Here is an 18,538-nt window from a genome sequence, read left to right as displayed (position 1 = left end):
CTAACTGTAACCAGCCTGAACTAAGGTTCATGCTGCAGGTGATCTTAGGAATCATGTAGAAAAGATGTGGTCACCTCATACTGCCCGTTTTCAATCATAGGCCATCATGACAAGGGTGTGTGGATACCTAGATACGGCCAGCTACAGCACACTGTGGTCTGTCCACGCTGCAGTTAAGTGTGCCATGAAATGCTACATAGAAACAGGATGCCCAGAGGTATTGTTCTGGGTATTTTCCCGTGGTATCTCAAAGCCAGGGCTCAAGTGTGTGCTGCAGGTAAACAGTATGGACAGCTCATGAGCAGAACACCAGGCAACTCTTAGAAATTGTCTGAAGGACCAGGGAAAATTAGGTGTTACAAATCGAGAGCTGGGAGCCAGAAGGAGGTGATCAGCCCTCATCTAAGTCAATGCATTAGGAATCAGTGTGCTGGCTGGAAATGAGCTCTTTCCCACCTACAGCTTCCCACCTAGAGCTCTCTGATCCTACCAGTAGAGTTGTGGGGCTTTTGTTGTAAAGCTACACGTTTCACATCTGCTCAGAGGCTATTTAGAGAAGTGTAGACTTCTTGATCAGGAAAACTTTCCTGACATGTATTATCTCTTAGAACAGCTTTTATGCGTGCAAAAAATTTATTCTTGATTTAGCGTTAAGTGAAAGCACTGAGATAGTCAATCACATATAAAAACTTTTTCTCTGTTAGTTACTGAGCATCAGATCTAGAAATGGTGAAAATAATGGCATTTCAGGTGTCATTAAGGCATAATGGTGCCTTTAACAGCTAAATGAACGCTGTAGCTCAGGTGATTCAGGTATCTTTGCATATAATCATGCTTTCAAATAAATTACAAAGTTCAATCCAGTATGTATTCATTTTGAGATGTCCCAGAAGTGTGTAAACTACAGTTATCGCGGTTGCCTTCTATTTACAAGCTGTAAGATTTATTTAGTAGGAACTTTTCAAATGGGAATAGGCTGGTCTTGAGTTATGAATTGCTAAACACATCCATCTATCGCATTACTACACAAAACCACTCTTTAAATGCATGGAGGAAGTATAGCACTATGGCAAAAGTGTTACAATGTCTCTTTTTTGACACAGCAAGGAAATAAATTTAAAGCATTAGGCAGTATTAAGACTTTTCAGAGTAAGCCATCCAAACAAAAACTCATAATCAAAATAATAATTATCAAGGGAACGCATTTGCTTTCAAAGTAATCATGCAAAGTAAAGCACAGAATATGTCTTAAGTAGTAAAAAATGGTGATTTCTGTTCAGAGGTAAAAAGAAAGTCTAGCAGTTGAGAAAATAAGTGCTTTGTACATGATCAGTTCTTGATGGATTTTCTCAGAAATGGGCCTTTGTGTATTGTACATAAAAAAAGAGGAAAAATTGAAGCTGTTATGTGATGAATGCATCCAATGGTATGGTGAAGCTGGGATTGGGTTACTGAAGCTGGGAAGATGCCTGTCTTTACATTTTAAAATTATTACAGCGTAGGGTTAGGTTGAAGTAATACTCTGTGAAATATTGAGACTTCCTACACTGTGGAAAGACATTTGGAAAGTCCCAGAAAAGTTAATGTATAATTTCTGATACAAATAATTTGTACTTTATTTTTAATTAAACCAGCAGATAGTCTGGCAAATTTCTTTCATATATTCTTTTTATTTCTGATGTAGTTAAAGAAATTTAATGCGAGGGAAAGAATTTCAGCATGTCTTTTCATATTTGTTATTCAAATTATCTTATGCCTTCTGACTTCATAGTATATTTTACCTGCCATAGCTTTGGTCTTTCTATTTGGTCTCAGCTGCCTGGGTATTTAATTTCCAGAGCATACCTCTTAAGTTTAGACTAAACTCATCATTTTGCCATTTAATCATGTCAATTTTTTTAACAGCTTCCATGCAGCATATATGAACTTCAGCGTAACTGAGTTTCATTGCTAAGGATTTATGTGATTTTGATAGTGGTTATATAAAACAAATCTTGTTTTTCTTTTTTGCTGTGCTAATTCTGGGCTCTTCAGTCTTCCTGAGCTGCACTGGGCTTAACTTTGGTTGATGGGGGTCAAATCCATCTTGCAGTAGGGTTGAATCATACTTGCAAAATCATAAAAAACATGTAATGGAATAAGTATATTTTGCTTTCATCAGATACAATATCCTGGATTTTATCCGTCCACATAGTGTTTATAGTAAGAGCAGCTGACCCATTTTGAATAGTTCCAGTTTGTATGCTCTGAAGAAGTTGTTGATTGGAAAAGGCCTTGTGTTATATCTGCATATAAATAGCTGCATTTTCCAGTAGCTAATATGATTCACTTCATTTGCCTTCTTCAGCAAAAATAATAGCTCTTTCCTTTCCCTGTTCTCCTCTTTTCAGAAGTAACAGTTTATTCAATGAGGTCGTGCAGATGAACTTTGAAATAGCCAGTTTCAGCAGCCTTTCTGGAACGCAGCCCATCACCTGGCAGGTGGAATACCCTCGGAAGGGGACAACAGACATAACCTTGTCTGAAATCTTCATCTGCCAGAAGGATCTTGTTGGAATTGTTCCACTGGCGATGGTAAGAAACTGTTTCAACATGTTGTTCCATCTGATCTGTATGTAGTCTGAGAAAACATATACGAGGCCTCAGATAGATTTGCAAAGGAGTGCTCTCTGCTCTGCCTCCCCATTTTATATCTGTATAGGACTACTTGCTAAAATCATGCCCTCATTTAATGGTCTGTACACATCACACAATTTCAGTTCTTATAAACTTACCACAGAGGAAAGGGATGCTGCCACTTTAAAAATGTCTCAGACTTTAAATCCTGAATTTCTGCCATGCATGGTTCCCTCCAGGCTACCAGCTGGTAACACAAAGCCAAGCAGATTTACCTTCCCGTTTCTAATTGCCATTACATGGCTTGAACTTGCAAGCTGTAGATCAACTTTAGAGGGCCTCGAGCACCTTCTGCTAAAGCTTAAGTTCCTTGGTCCTTAGTAGGCTGAGGCTGATAATAATTTCGCTGGCTGTTTCCCTGATAGTGTAAGAACCTGTGGTTTCAAGGAAGAAACAGAAAATAATAACAGCCTCAATAATATATTTAAGAAAAATGAAGTATAGACTTTCATGTGGAAAAATGCCTTGAGTTAAAATCTACTTGCTCTGCTCAGTGTTGTAGCACCAGTTGTGGGCTACCTGCCTCCCTGTGAAATCGTACCCGTTGCCTGTCTTTACAAAGCTCACAAATGTGATTTGTGGAAGCAGTGTCTCCTTCTCTTCCTCTGGCCCAGTGAAGATGCAATTACTTCTGCAAAGCAAGGCTGGGACAGTGGGAGCACTGAGACTTGGCAGGTAGGGCCCCCTCCTGTGAGTGAACAACCTAGGACTGAATTCCTGCTCCGAATCAAGCAAACAAGAAATTTCACTGGAGTCTCCAACATCTCAAGTGCATTGTTTTTAGGTAGGCATTTTATTTTCTGTGGGATTTCGGTACATGCTGAGAACTTTTTCCATGCTCACAGGTGAAGTAGGCACTGAGCATTTATTTTGGAAGTCCTGCTGAACCTCAGGAAAGGGAGAAGCACAAAGCTGCCAGCTACCTAGAACAGGACCAAGTGTCAATCACTAGAGGAACTGCACATGCTACCATTAGTCAGTGTTAGAGCTCAGGATTTGGAAGAAGAGTTAGACATATCCATCCCACTTGTGAATTTTGCTTCTCCTGTGCATAATCTTGGTGGTGAAATTCTGGCAGTCTTTTCTTTAAACAGTGTTCAGTGGTTTGCAGCAGATAATTAGATGAGTATTATTTCCTGGAAGTCCTAGTCTTCAATATATTCTTCCCCTTTGAAGAGTAAAACTGCTGCTCATATCAAATGAGGACATGCCCAGCAATTTCCTGATCCAAAGTCTGTTAAGTCAGCAGAAAGCCTGTGCTACATTCCAGATCTGAGAGGGAGATAATCATTCTCATTACCTGTGGAGTTGAAGAGGGAATACATATTTGAGCATCTGTCCTCTAGAGGTTTGAGAACGTGCGTAAGGAAGGCTTTTGTGGTCAGATTTTATTTTTAGATAGATGCCTTCCAGTACCAAATTATAGACATCTGTCTACTGGCAGACTTAACATCTTCTTGTTCATTTCTTGAAAGAATTCATCAGCTGCTTCTCTGTATTCCATATCTGAGGGAATCAAGATTTTTTTTTTTAATATCTCATATCAGGGTCTAATGCCTTTGCACTTGCATAGAAGGTTCAATATTTACTTGTGTCTATTCTAGATTAAAATTCATCTTACCTGCAAGGGTTCCTTTAAGAACTGGAGGTCTAAATGAATGAATTTAGCGTTGTATAAATCATATAAGGTGAGATCGTTTATTCCCAACAGATGTACCATTAGGCACTCTGGGTTGTGCAAAGGGTTCAAACAATGAAATCATTAAACCTTTCTCTTTGCAAAGCTTTCTTGTGTTTGTTTATCTCATTTCTGTACCTTGTGATAACGCTTGGCTGGAGCCAAAATACACTGTGTTAACAGAATCCAGTCGGATGGGATACCAGTGCAAAATTGGCTTTGCTAGCAGGATATTAGTAGATAAAAGGAATTTTCAGAGTTTTTCTGTTAGCTAACACTGCATATCCAGCCGGGGTGCTTTCTTCATTTAGGCATTAATCTCTAGCTGAGCTGATTACCTGGCAGTTCTCCTGTTCAGAAACAAGAGTCACACTGAAAAGAGAGAGGGTGATACTGTATCTGCTGAGAAGTCAGAACATGCTCTTTATCTCAACTACACACTGTAAACCAACAGCACATTATTGTGGACAGAAATTAGATCTCAATGTTTATCAGCAAGTGTGTTTCATAATCCTCTAGAGAGTAAAGTAGATTCTGTTGATTTAAGCATGGAGTGTTCCTACAGCAAAACTGCTAACATCAAAAGTAAAATCTGTCATTAAGAATTTTTAAAGGTGGCCAAAAAAAGGGAAAGAAGGAACTGCCCAAAGATATTGTACTGGATTAGGATGTAGGATCTGATTGTCTCTGCCATTGGTCTGATGAGCATCCTCGTCAGTCTTTTAAGGATGAAAGCAGCAAACTTTTGCTTGGTTTGAGTGTAATATAAAGGTTGTCTCTGACTCACGGAGTAAAGTGTCTCATGTGAGCCATTCCAAACTTATGAAGCAAGAAAGATCATGTATCCTTTATTGCCCTATGCCTGATTACGTTACAAAAAAGTAGTAAGATTAAAAACAAGTGGGTCTTCAAAAGGTTAGTGCAATTGTTGCTACAGTATTTTGGAATGAAAGAGATTAAAGAATTGACGTTGTCAGTAAGAACTGAACCTGGAATTGTAAAAGAGCCTTATAGGGCTTGGATCAGTGGAGCAGGTGGTAGGATACAGCTGCTGAAAAATCAATGGAAATTCATCGTACAGTCAAAAGAGAGGGTTTTAGTAGAATCCGTATTCTGTCTGCCTAACTACTGCACTAAATAGCGTATACAAGTAAGAAACAACAACGCAGTGATGCTGCTGCGGTGAACACTACAGTGAAATAAAAGTAGCAAGAAATATCAAAACTACTGGGCTGGGAATAAGTGTAATAACTTTTTCCCAGAAAAAATGAGATGTAAATTTGAGGTAAGTATATTTTTTCCTGAGCTCAGAAGTTAATCAATCTGAGTAATTTTGGAGGACATTTCACCCTTCAAGGTATTTAGAGAGAAAAATGAGACAGAAAAGTTAGAAAAATGTAATTCTAACTGGTTCTGTTGCTTTCTAACTCTCACATACCAGAATTTTAGTTACATAAGTACTGTGGGGATTGATGCATCCAAAATAGATCCTAGTCAGACATATGTAGTACTCTCACTACCAAACTCTTGAGTATGGCACTTGGTGCAACCATCCACTCGATATATCTTTCATGCAGGCTGTATGAGATTCTGTGTGTCTCACTCAAAGTATGAGATTAAATTTATATGTTATATTTCTGTCATTGAATAGCAATAAATAACTGAGGCAAGATTTGTAAAGAGGTAATGTCATTTATTAGACCATCTGATACAGATGGAGAAAGATAGATGCTCTTTCAGGCACACAATCCCTCCTTCAGATCTTTTGACTCATTTAAATCACAACAGCTGTGAAATACTACAGCTACAGAAACTGGGGATTGTAAAATTCATCAAGTTGGAGAGTTAAACAAGAAAATAAAAACATTTCTTAAGGCAAAACAGAAAATATATCCCACTGTCTGCTGACAGGAAAAATCTACCCCAAAGAATGAATCTTCCAGTAGAAAAAAATCTTCTGAGTTGTGCCCTATTCTGGCATTTTTTATTTCATGTTACTTGCTGTAGGATCAATTAGGAAAGTGCTTTCATAGGAGCTTAATTAATTATCTGCTAAGCTGCTTTTGAAAACCTCCTCAATTAATCACAAGTAACCTCAGAACTTGACAATTAAGGTGTACAAGGTTGCTTAACTTACTTTCCACATTTTCCTCAAATTTCTATCCTGTCATGAGCAAACGTGGCCAACTATATTCATTTTGCCACTTGACTAGATTAAAAAACAAAACCAAAATTGTTCACATTTGTAGCATGCGCACACACACAAATCCCACTGAAGAAGTCTATGTGTGTGTTCAACACGAGACCGTGTTTTAGGAAATTTAGCAAGAGATTTCTTTTCATGCTTTAAATGGATAATACATATTTTTAATACTATTAAATTTTGCTTTGGGATCGAATAAGGTAGAAGACCTGTGTATAGGTTCATTGTTTGATGCCGGTAAGACACATTAATGTTAAAGGAGCACTCCTTCATGGGAGGAAGATGGGGAATCAATGGTTTAATATTTATGCAAGACCATCTGGGTCCCTGTATATGGAACTGAAGTAGTAGTCCTTCAACAGCAGGATAAACTCCCTCTGAATTAGTTTCTCTCTTAACTGTGATTTACATGAAATCCAGGTGTTTAAAATGCTGAAGCATAAACCCAATGTCAGGAGTCTGTTCTGAGAGTTCTGGTCTGAATTGACCCCAAAAGACATTTGTCACCATGGGAAGCCATGTAACTTGCTCATCCATGCGTATTTCCTCTTTAAAATAACACTAATACTAAATTTTCAGTGGGTCTTTCGGCTTCATTCATCAGGCTCTATAATCCATTGATAACTGCTTACAAGCAAATCAAGGTTGGAATGGCTCTCAGGCATTTCTTAAAGGTTGTTGCTGCTGTTTCACACGTGCTCAGAAGTTTGTCTTTTCTCCCCAGCTGTATCAGTGGGTCTAATAAATGATATAACCTGTCTCTGCATGTCCTGCCTTTCTACTGATGTTGTTTCATTAGGAAGCGCTTGGTTTGCGTGCACCTTTCTTTACATTCAATGTATTGACAGTTCTGCTGCAGAAGTAAGTGAACGGACATCTAAGATGCAGAGCTGTGACTCAGCCAAAAACACTTCTTGACATTTTTATGTATGCTTGTTAACTTGCTTTCCATTAAAACACAGATGATCGAAAATTTAGCTCCCAAAGCAATGTTTGTTTTATATACATATTTATGTATGCCATTCCCTAAGGTAAAGATTTTTTAAGGTATTTCATTGTACTGAAGTCCCTGTAATACCATTTTAAAATATGGACCTAAATAAGTAGAGTTTTCATCCCTGCACAGTCTGTGACTTCATACTGTAAAGCTCTACCTGTTTCACGGTCACAGAAGCGCAGAACTCTCACTCCTGTTAATCTTTGGGTCTTGAATGAACTGGGGGGCAACAGGCACTTAGGAGCTTTCCGGAAGATAAAATCTGAGACTATATAAACACATCCATTTCCTGATTTACTTACCACAAACAAATGAACAGATAATCTATATATCAAACCTTTCAGTTGACAGGTATTGTCTCAGATAATTTAATTATGAATCACATCAAATAAACACTGTGAGTTGAAGGAAATTTAGTTGATGTAAAACTATCCTATTACTATTAGTAATACTAACTGGGACAACTACAAAGCCCGAAATAATACCATGAAGTCAAGAGTTTTTAGAGTTTAGTTACAGGACTGATTGCTCTGCGTGAAAAGACCAGAGTTACAATCTTCTGATGTTAAGGGAGAAGCAGTAACCGAGATCACTTACATGCCTACAGTTTCCATCATGGCAGGTTACAATTGTTTAAACGAGGATAGCATTCCTTCCTTTAGATTTACGGTGGATATAGTTTCACTAAAGTTTGTGTCATTGCTCTATATTTATACCAGATGAACTCAGGAGCCTGCATACCCGCTTATAAATTGGTTGTGTCAGATAGTGTGTTGAGCTGTGACTAGCAATGCCTATCGATTAATCTTATCTGTTAAGAATTGGCTTTCTGTTGTCTGCCCATCAGGAAACAAAAGCAAAAAAAGGATGAACTGTTGTTCATTGATCTTAAATTGGTCAGAAGATGCAGACAACATAAAGAATTCAAAACGGCTCAATTTAAAGTGCCTTTTTAAGTCCCAGTCATCATTTCTACAACCCCTGCACTTTTGCCTCTAGCTTCTGTTTTCCTTTTCTTTACTACAATCACATTCAGTCCTACCTTTTGCAGGAAATGAGAATGGATCAATAAGGCTATCTCAGCTGGCTGGAATTAATTTTTCCATTGGATCGAGTTGTATGTCATTTTCTATGAAGCACAACAGTATGTATAATTTCCTCTTCCAGCATCCCTCATATCTGACAGTGCTATTGAATGGGTTACTCTGAGATTTTTAAAATGCTGAGGAGAGATGGGGTCAGCTAGCTTCCAGATTTTTAAAGATCTCTGCCATATAGAGAACTTTTGGTTTTCTTTGCTAATTTTCCTGCCTGTAGTAGAGAGATATTAATATGAGGCTTAATATATATGCTTCTCAGCCTCGACAGGAGAGAAATCCTGCGAACCAAATGAAAAATTGCAGAACAATGAGAACGTGCAGTGAGAAAGCCAGTGACTCAATTATTGGACGCTTGGTGTTGTGGTAATACCTAAATGCTCCCCTTGAAGAGGAGTGTCTCACAGCGCTAAATGCTGCACAGACAAATGACAGACAAGTCAGAATCCTCTAGAAAATTCTCAGTCCACAAGCCAAGCTGATGAAAGTCAAGGTGGTGTTCAAGGTTGGATGAAACTGAGCTCCATGAATGGGAAAGGAGGGACAGCGCAGCTGACACTGGGACATAGGATCACACTTTTGCCCTAACAACAGCAGGCGTAGGGATTCAAGATCCCCCAGCCAGTCTATGCTTGATGCCGATCATTTGTGCGCGTTAGAAGAGTACAGTCATGGGCTCTTTCTTCTGACAGCATAGCACAGTGCAGGGCTGCATGGAGACAGCCAGATGCTTCTACACTGTTTCTCAGCATTGCAAGTTAGCCTGAGTCAAGTCCTCACTCTGCTGCACGTTATTTTGGTATTGGTTCATGGCACTGCATTGTGTAACATGCGAAGTCTGGAGATTCTTTTGTTCTTGTGATTTATTGGGCAGGATTTTGGGACTGCTTTAAGTATTGGCTCAGGTTTGTGATACTGCTCCATCAGAAGAAGACATTTTAAATAACAGTTTATATTTGAAATGACAGCTGATTAAAATTCTGATTGTTTAACATAACCACAAAGGCAATTTCACAGCTGCCACACACATGTGAGCAGAGACCATTCAGAGACATAATAATGAGCCAACAGAAAGTGAGCTCTGGACCTGGGTGATAGTGCTTGAAGAAGGATATTCCAGGGCTGTGTATTTTGATGCTGTAGCTGCTAAGGACTGTATTCACCCTATGTGCCCTCCACTGCTGCCTTCACTGCCAGATCAGATGAAGAAGGGCAGAGAACCACTTCTCAGCAGGAGACCAATTTCAGAGGCTGATATTCTGTACAAGTTTGCAGCTGAAACAGAACTGGAATTTAAAGGCAGAGAAGTTAATGATTTGTAAGACTGTAGCGTGCGTTAAGCAATTCAGACTTTGACCAGAGTTCACCCATGGCCAACGATGGGAGGCAAATGCCATGCCCGATTCTGAATCTCCTGCAGCACTGCACTTCTGCTGTGAAGGATTTGAAAGAAATGGAAAGGGAGATAGAAGAACATTGCATGAGTTTGTTCATGAGGCGCTGGCAGAGCTGGAAGGGGAATTGAACTCAGCAGTCTCGATTGCTAGATTATGCCCTCTCCTATGGAAGTTAATATACTAGTTTTCATCTAAACTAGTGCTCTCTCATTAGCTTTAGCTAGCAATTGGTTGTCTTGACTTAACTGATAAATACAAGTCCAGACACTGCCCAAACTTACTCCAGACAACAAACATTTGTGGTTTACCATAGAGAGTAAACGGTCTCCACCTTCTCATGCCGTCACTTAAAAGAGATGCCAGGCTGAACAGTGACTGCTGGAGCAGACCAGGTATGTTTGCAAATACAGCAGTTGCTCAGCCAGCTTGAACATTAAGTGGGTTAACTGTGACCCATACTGAAAACCAGGAACAATTTCTCTTAATTGGCAACTTCTAATGATGATTTTGATCTGTAAAGAGAGTTTTAATATTTCTGGGGAATACCTCATTCTTCACAATCAGGTGAAATAGTCACCTGGCAGAATTCTGAATTGTTTAGGCTGGGCTGTAATTAATGAGGTCCTGAGGTGCTCCAGCTTGGACAGTGAGACTATCTAGACAGCAAGGAGATGGTTTACTATAATGGAAGATAACGAGTAAGCATGGGGAAAAAAAATCACCAGGACTTTTATAAGCCTCGGTATTACAGTGAGCTACCCCAAGCATTAAAAAACCCAGCAACTTTTCACCTTCGGTTTGCTATTAGATGCATGTTTGCTTTACCCTGCTTTCAGTTTACAGTTCATTATCCAGCCAGACTCTCAGCACTGAGGATGTTTGTCATGGAATTCATTAGGAATCTGTACTTCAAACTCTGTAGTTCTGCTTGAGGGAGATAAAACACTAAAACCTAGGACAGGGTTCAGTACAGTCCTGGGGAGAAAGCTAGCACCGTGCTTCTGGCTCTTTCTCTTTGCCTATCTCTGCAGCAGCTGCTATAAAGACATGGGGAGCAGCAGTGGCGATGGGATTTGATCGATTCATAATCCCAGTATCAAAAGGGTACCAAGACCGCACCAAAGCTTGGGCTACTAACAAAACCTACTTTGCTAAGCTAGAGGGGCTGTACGCAAAGGTCTTTCTGCAATGCCCGAGCTCTCCCGATTGATGCACATATGCTAAATGAATTAACAGACCAAAACTTCTACACTGTGGCAGTGGCCCCATTGCTGTGGTGCGTGCTTTAGACCATAGTTAAACTGCAGGGCCTGGCAATGTAAATTGGCACGGACGGTGAACCTATTAAGATTGTTTTTGCCCTCAGAAACAAATCATGCCTAATATTTAAAGCACCGGCACCATAGCGTGAGCATCAGCAAGCCAGCACGCTGGTGAGAGAGGGAATTTCAGCAAGCAAGTGGAAACAAAAGTAACACTGACATTAATTTTAATCAGGTCCTAGTCATCTGACTTGTCCTCTGTATTTTTTTCTCTAGCAAAGCTGATTGTCTTTCTGCAAGATTTGTTACCTCACAGAACAATAATATGGGCTGTAATGATGTAATTTATTACTGCAATTTGCTTTTGGAAATCCTCTATTAGTGAAAAATAGCAACAGCGCAGTTTTATTAATTACAGTAGTTGAATATTGAATGCTGACTGTCACTATCAGGATTAGTGACTGTGTTGTACTCTGCTCTCCAAGGCCCTGTAGGACCAGAGCTATGCATGTTTTGGAGGTTGTGAAATGAGTATTTTGATTAAACTAAATAAGTGTAAAAAAAAAATTCAAGTTCACTGGGGAGTTTGAGAAAATGATAGAGAGAAACATTAGCCTGTAAATTCAGTATTGAAAAACACACCAGTGTGTTACTGCACCACATAATGTGCTTACGTATAGTATGGTTCTGCAGCATAGCCCATTTATCTATACCTTCTACCCCCAAACTACTTCTGACAGTTCAAACCTTCAGGTTCATTATTGAGATTTACTCTCAATATGCCATTTCAGGGAGAAGTACTTTATCTCTTTTTTCTTTTTTTCTTTAATGTAGAAATTTTTTACCTTGGCATAACACTTTTATTTTCATTTGCATAAACCAGATGTGGACAAAATCACCTTGTGTGATTTAAAGGTGAATTCTCTTCCTTTTGTGTTCTGAAACAGCGCACAGTTGAGTGAAATCCAAAAGGCTTGCTATAACCTCTTTGTGATCTTGAGTTCTCATTTTGGAGAGCTAGCAGAAGGTGGAAGGCCTCCTGCTGCATATATTATGTCAGCAGCAGAAACCAAAGCGATCAGTCTAAGACCTGGCTGTACTTCGGAATCATTTTGTATAGGGTACTACGTGCCTGTGTGCCAATACCGAGAAGTTTTTATATGGCTTGAAGCTTCAATTGAGCCAGCAGAGAAGACTATGTTTTAGATTCTGGATCTGGGACAAAATGTCAGTTGCAAGCATTGAAAAGCAGTGACTAACAGTGGAGCTGCCAGCTGGCACAAGGTATCCTGCGGCATATGTTTTAAGAATGCCTGGAAGCTTCAGGAGTGAGCTTGGTGTGGTAATAAATAAGTCATTCGAGACTCAGTAATTCCTCCTCACTGTTCTTACCTCATTCAAATTATGAACTATTCATTAAGCGCTGGGAGACTCTTGATATGCAAAAATAGGAATTGTCGGATGGACTGGGAGCCACATGTCTGGAGTTAGTTTCTGCCTCTTTTGGATCTTTGGCAACACTCAGGTCCACAGCACTTTACTCATCTTTAAAATGGACACAGTAGTTAATATTTCCTATGTTACAATGTAAGTATTTGGCTTACAGGATCATTCTGTACTGCTGATTCTTTATAAAGGAAAATTCCCTGCTTGAATGTGAATGCCAGTCTCCCTTACTCAGTACTGGCAATGTTGTTCTAGTCCTGAAGAGTGAAAATATAAGTGAAGCAAGGTTTGTGGCTAGAGGTAATGTCTTCTATTAGGCCATCCAATAGAGTTAGAAAAAACAGACAAGCTTTCAAGCACACAAATCTTTTTTCAAGCCTCTTTCAGCATTGTAACTTGCTGTGAGATGCTCAGATAAAGATAATGGTCACTGTGGTTGCTCCAGGTTACACTAACAAATAAAGTACTGGTTTAACCAAATGGATTTGATCCCTTTGTGCTTCATATCACTGACTTATACAATGATCATAGCAACCTATTTCAAGGATGCTTCTCTAGCCATGAACCTCTAGCCAGCATGATCTTGCAAAGCAACCCCTGAAGGTAAAACATGTTTTTGCTTGAGTAAGGAGGAAATAGTTGCGTCTGTGATTATACATACTTTATATATTTACTTTGTCTCCTTCTACATATATGCTGGGTTTAGTTCCTATATATTATAAGGCCCACCAGTCTGTTAGACATGTGTCTGATCAATAATTTAATTTTCCTGTGTCACTCTCTCATCTTTTTAACTGTACTAAGTTTCTGATGTCTGTACAGTATCTGCTCTCATTAATGCAATAATCTTGTTCCTGCCCTCTGTGTGCTTTGCTTATGTAGACCTGCTATGAAGTCAGTGAAATCAATAAACTATTTGAAAAGGAAAAATAATCTAGAGGCAAGGATAGGAAATAATAATGACTGTTTTCTGCATTTTTATTATTACTTTTTCATAGCAGTTTCATAAGAATCTCGATTGCGTCTTTGTTACAGATTTTGCTTATCAAAAATTAAAACTGTACAGCCAACATAGGAAAAGAGCAAGTAGAAATTTTCTCCTGCTGATTTCAAAATAGACTAAATTAAATTGAATTAATTTAGTAGAAGCTGCCTGCTTCACTTCCACTGTGGTTTAAATACAGTTCTGACATCCAAAAACTTGAGCCAAGTGCTCATGTGCACTCTACAGCCAAAAACTGAGGACCTTAAGGTTGTAGAAGATGAATACTGCCTATTAGAAGGAGAAAGTAACTCATTAATAATCCATGACATATTAATCTACACAAATAAAACAAGTTCACAACCCTCCACAGTGGCCATAAAAATCATCCATGTATCATGCAGTACCCCAGTTATTTTAAACAAGAAATTGTCCTTGGGACTTAATCCTTAAAGTCCATAAAGCATTTAAAATTGCTTCACCCCAGCTATAGAGTGCATGCCACCCCACACTGTGAATCAGTACTGTGCTGTTCCCTTGAAACAATCAGGCTAGACAAGATTTTACCTCAGTTTTCCAAACTGAACAGTTTATTCATCATCAGTGTGGCTTGTAGCATTATATAAAACTTGGTTCATATTCAGTAGAATCTGGGGGCTCCACCTGAAATTCCAGGAGTGGGTTATAGTAGGCACCATATTTTCATTGACTGTAAAAGAGTTTCTACTTCCACTCTAAACAAATGGAGTGAGGACGGTAGCCCCTCTGTAAATGGGGAGCTGAAGCACCAAGAAGGCAGTTTGGAAACTCAACTTGCACAAGTTAATTCAAGGAGAAGAAAGAAGGAGGTGATCCAGGTGCCTACACATAGGTGTGTAATACCATTAAAGATGCTGTAGAGTCTGACCCATCCATCCAGGACTACCAGGTGTGACACAGGACCTACAGGAGACCTGTGCCCTTATGGAAGAGGATCTGGAGGCCGGGCATCATACCTAAGAGCATGTAAATGGCACTCTGTTCTTAAGCACTTCAGTCTTTTCCCAGAGCTGCAAATTGTGAATTGGATCTGTTGTGAAGCACGTCCCCAAAAATGCCATCTTTGTTTTGTCTGTAACTATGTGGCTATCTTCGGTTTATAGTTTAATTTATCAAACTATACTTCCCTTGACAGCTTTTCCTGCTACTGCTGAACAATACAGCACTACAAACTGAAGCAAGTAAGAAGCGTGCATAAGTATTTGTAAACATCAGGCCCTCACTGTAAGGCTTCTTTAAGCTGTTCTTGACTCCCGTCATTCAGAAGCCACGTTAAGATTTCCATCTTTGCTGCCCAGCATGACCATGCTACCGATACACACAATGTCTCTACAGGCTCCACCCCCGTCAATGATGATGTTTCATATCGACCACAGTGAACGTCTGCAACATGTTAAGGGATAAACTCACAACAACAAAAGTATCACTGTGATCCAGATCACCACTCAGTGGTGGAAAACCCCTTCTATCTGTCATACCTTATTAACATAACAGCCAATTAAACCAATCAGTTTTGTCTGAGGAGTAGGACCCCAGTCCTTCAGGTGGAAGTCGGCAGGGGTTTATAGAAATGCCTCGGTCTAACTAAAGGAAAGCACATTAGAGAGGACTCTTTAGGGTTTACTCCATAATGCTTGATAGAATGGACCTCGGCTTTACTGAAGCCACTGGCAAAATCACTGTTTATTTCAGTGGGATCAGGCTTTAAAAAATTATGTTTGCAAAATATTTACAGTAATAAATATCTGGGATAGAAATTCTGCCTTTATCTGCCTATAGTCAAGTATGTGGCTTCTATTAACACGGAATGCTTCATAATCTTGTTTCCATTACAGTTGTGTGTGTGTGTGCATATAGATTACTCACATATATACACGTAGCGTGTAATTGTGTGTGCATCCATGCATGTGTCCTAATATGCTTGTATATTTTCAATCTGCAACTGTCTATTGATTACAGCTATCACAGCAATATTATTGTAGATATATAGCCAACTATATAACAGGGCCGCAGGTTTAATTGAAATGAACATGGGAAGAATTTCAAATTGCTAATGAAAATTGCCTTTTTACTACCAGCTATATTCCCACGGTCGTCACAGACTGGAGACATCACCAGAGCTGTGCTGGTTCTGCTTAACAGTGGAGCAAACCCAATTTAACTGGGGGTCCATTTCCAAATAACTTCCTCAGACTCGTTGAAAAGGAAAGTAAATGACTGACAGATCTTGAGCCCAGATAATGCCCTTAAATTGACAAATTTCACATATTAGTCTTTTTGCAACAAAAGAGAACTGTAAGCCATGAAATTATTTCAGCAAGAAGATATTATATAGCTCCATCCATGGCTGCTTAAGCATCCATGAACTATTCCATTATAAGATCACCAGGTGGCTATTGCCTTTCTCTCCCATTCGGGCTTTGCCAATATTCCCACTCCCATCTGTGATAAACTTAATAGGACCATTCAGCAATGGAGAAAACATGAGAGGTGTTCATCATAGCTGAAGGCTTTCTCAGGCAATTATTCCTTAGATGTTTGAGAAAATGAAAAAGCTATTTTTGTGATTAGAAAGGATAGAATGTGTTGCAGTTTCCAAGTCCATTTTGTTGGCATAGCTTTTGGTATCCGTAACAAATATTTATCCTTCCCTGGGAATGTTGTAAGTAGCTACAGTCACTGAACTAATGCTCTTAATATGTTTCTCTCCACTCTATTTTCCAAGCACGTGGCTACTTTTCTGAGAGTGCTTGTTAGATAAAAAAATTATAAGTATGTGTATGTATTGTAGATGTTGTCATATGTCTACTATAGATGAAATATGTATAATTTATGCACTGCATAAATGTATAAAAACATGTTTTCAAGAGAACTTAGGACAGTTTATTGCTTGTATTCATCAGGTGTAAGTGTAGTCCTAAGTACCTGTAAGTATACTTATATCCATAAGTAGCAATGCTCTGAAACAACAGCAGTGAAGGTTCTCGAGTATGGCGGTCTCAGAATAAGGGCTTTTAACCTGTCACTTCACAGCTTTTCATCTGTTTGCATTTTCTATGCTCAAAATAACCAATAATGATGATGGAGTTGGAATATCGCAGGTAATCACTCACATTTGAACCCATAACTACAATTTTTTCTCTCTAGATAATGTGTTTCCTGTGTAAGTGCTTTCATTTCTAAGTCAATTTAGCAAAATACTCAAAGTAAGGAATGAAATTTCACAAAGAGGAGCAGGTAGTTTCCTGTGTTACACATACGCACCTTTTAAAAAATCAGGTTTTTTCTTTCACTGTGTCTAAGTATAGAGAAATAAAATGTGGGCTTCTGCTTCCCGTCTTCTCCAGTACCTTTATGTCCTTATTCTATATTTTAAGTGGTTATAGAAAGACTAAATGTGAGCTTCTGCTTCCCATGTCCTGCAGTTGTCCTTAAAACTTATTCTATGTTTTAAGTGGTTCCAGAATTGTTTCCTTTGAAGTCATTTTCAGTTACAGACTCTTCCTCCACGCAGCAGGAAATACCATCTTTCTTTGAAAATATGTATTGGCCACTGGATCCTGACATATCCGTTCTAGTCAACAGGAAATAGAGACAGCTTTAGCATAACGCTTGTCTTTTTAGTGAGCTCTACCTAATTGAATTTGGTGTCGCAGCTCCTACAAAACAGAGAGGCCCCCAGCCAGAGGCTCAGTCACTGTTGATACACATTGATTATGATAGACACTGAAAAAAGAAAAACTATGCACATTTACAGCTTTTGAGATGGTAAAGGAAGACACAATCAAGCATGAAAATGTTCAGTTGATTTTATTTCATGTCCTTATTAATTTGCATTTTCCATCACCTAGGGGGTTAGATTATCTAATGAGATCATCTTGTCGGAGTAACTTAGGTGGTAGGGAAGGTTTGAAGTTATTTCTTGAGGACTTCATTCATTAAAAAAAGGTGTTGAATGCAAGCGTAATACATTGTTGTGTGTGAGCTAAGCATGTTACTCCGCCCGATTCAAGCAGTGTAACAGTTCTTGTGACAGGTGGAAGGAAGGGGTTTTGGGGTGTACTCGCTTGTCTGCAGCCTTGGGGGAATCTGCCTGACATCTCTTTCCTTGCAGAAGGGGTGCTGGTCGTTGCTGCTGGAGGGAATGCCTCTCCAACACACTTGGTAATTAGGCAATTTGGTCCCTCACAATCTAGGTATCTGGATCTTCTAAGCCTCTCCAGGGATGCAGGTTCTCCAAGGAGTCAAGTAATCATTGCTTCAACTGAATCCATGCTCTCTGTGGGAAAAGGACCACGTGTTTCTCATTCCACCTTGCTTTGTTGGGTAAAGACAGGTTTTAAGATAAAACAATACAAAGATTTTATATATAAAAAAGTAGAAAGAGCCATAAGGGATCAAATCAAGACCCATTTAGTGAAAGTGGTATTTGGGGGTCCATACTTTATAAATAAAAGTAATTTTTGTGGTTGTTGTTGTTTTGATATAATATTAGGGCTCTATATTTCCCCAAATATTATTGGAAAATAAAATGGAAAGAAAACTAGAACACTTCAATATTTTTGAAGTATTTTATTCAGCAAGAGAACCCAAACCAAACTGTGTCAGATGGTGTGGGAATGATTTTTCTCATTCCTAGGTCTGTTCAGAAAACAACAAGAATCAGTTTTTCACCAAGATGTGCTGAGAATCAGTTGATCTGGTTGCTCTTTTTTCCTCCTTGGTATAGAAACAGTATCTTATTATAGTCGCTGCTCAGCA

General features: G+C 39.0%; 1 protein-coding gene across 3 annotated transcripts in view; it reads left to right on the top strand.

The window, feature by feature from the left end:
• Positions 1 to 18,538, top strand: part of LOC143167478 (transmembrane protein 132C-like) — a 219,872-nt gene that overhangs the window by 161,515 nt on the left and 39,819 nt on the right. For all 3 annotated transcript variants that reach the window (XM_076352932.1, XM_076352931.1, XM_076352934.1), the window contains one exon: positions 2,391 to 2,574. In XM_076352932.1, coding sequence (XP_076209047.1) covers positions 2,391 to 2,574 — 184 coding nt within the window. The remainder of the gene's footprint in view (positions 1 to 2,390; positions 2,575 to 18,538) is intronic.

Source organism: Aptenodytes patagonicus, chromosome 15 (assembly GCF_965638725.1).
Source record: "Aptenodytes patagonicus chromosome 15, bAptPat1.pri.cur, whole genome shotgun sequence".
NCBI lineage: Eukaryota > Metazoa > Chordata > Aves > Sphenisciformes > Spheniscidae > Aptenodytes > Aptenodytes patagonicus.
This window is presented reverse-complemented; position numbering and strand designations above follow the sequence as displayed.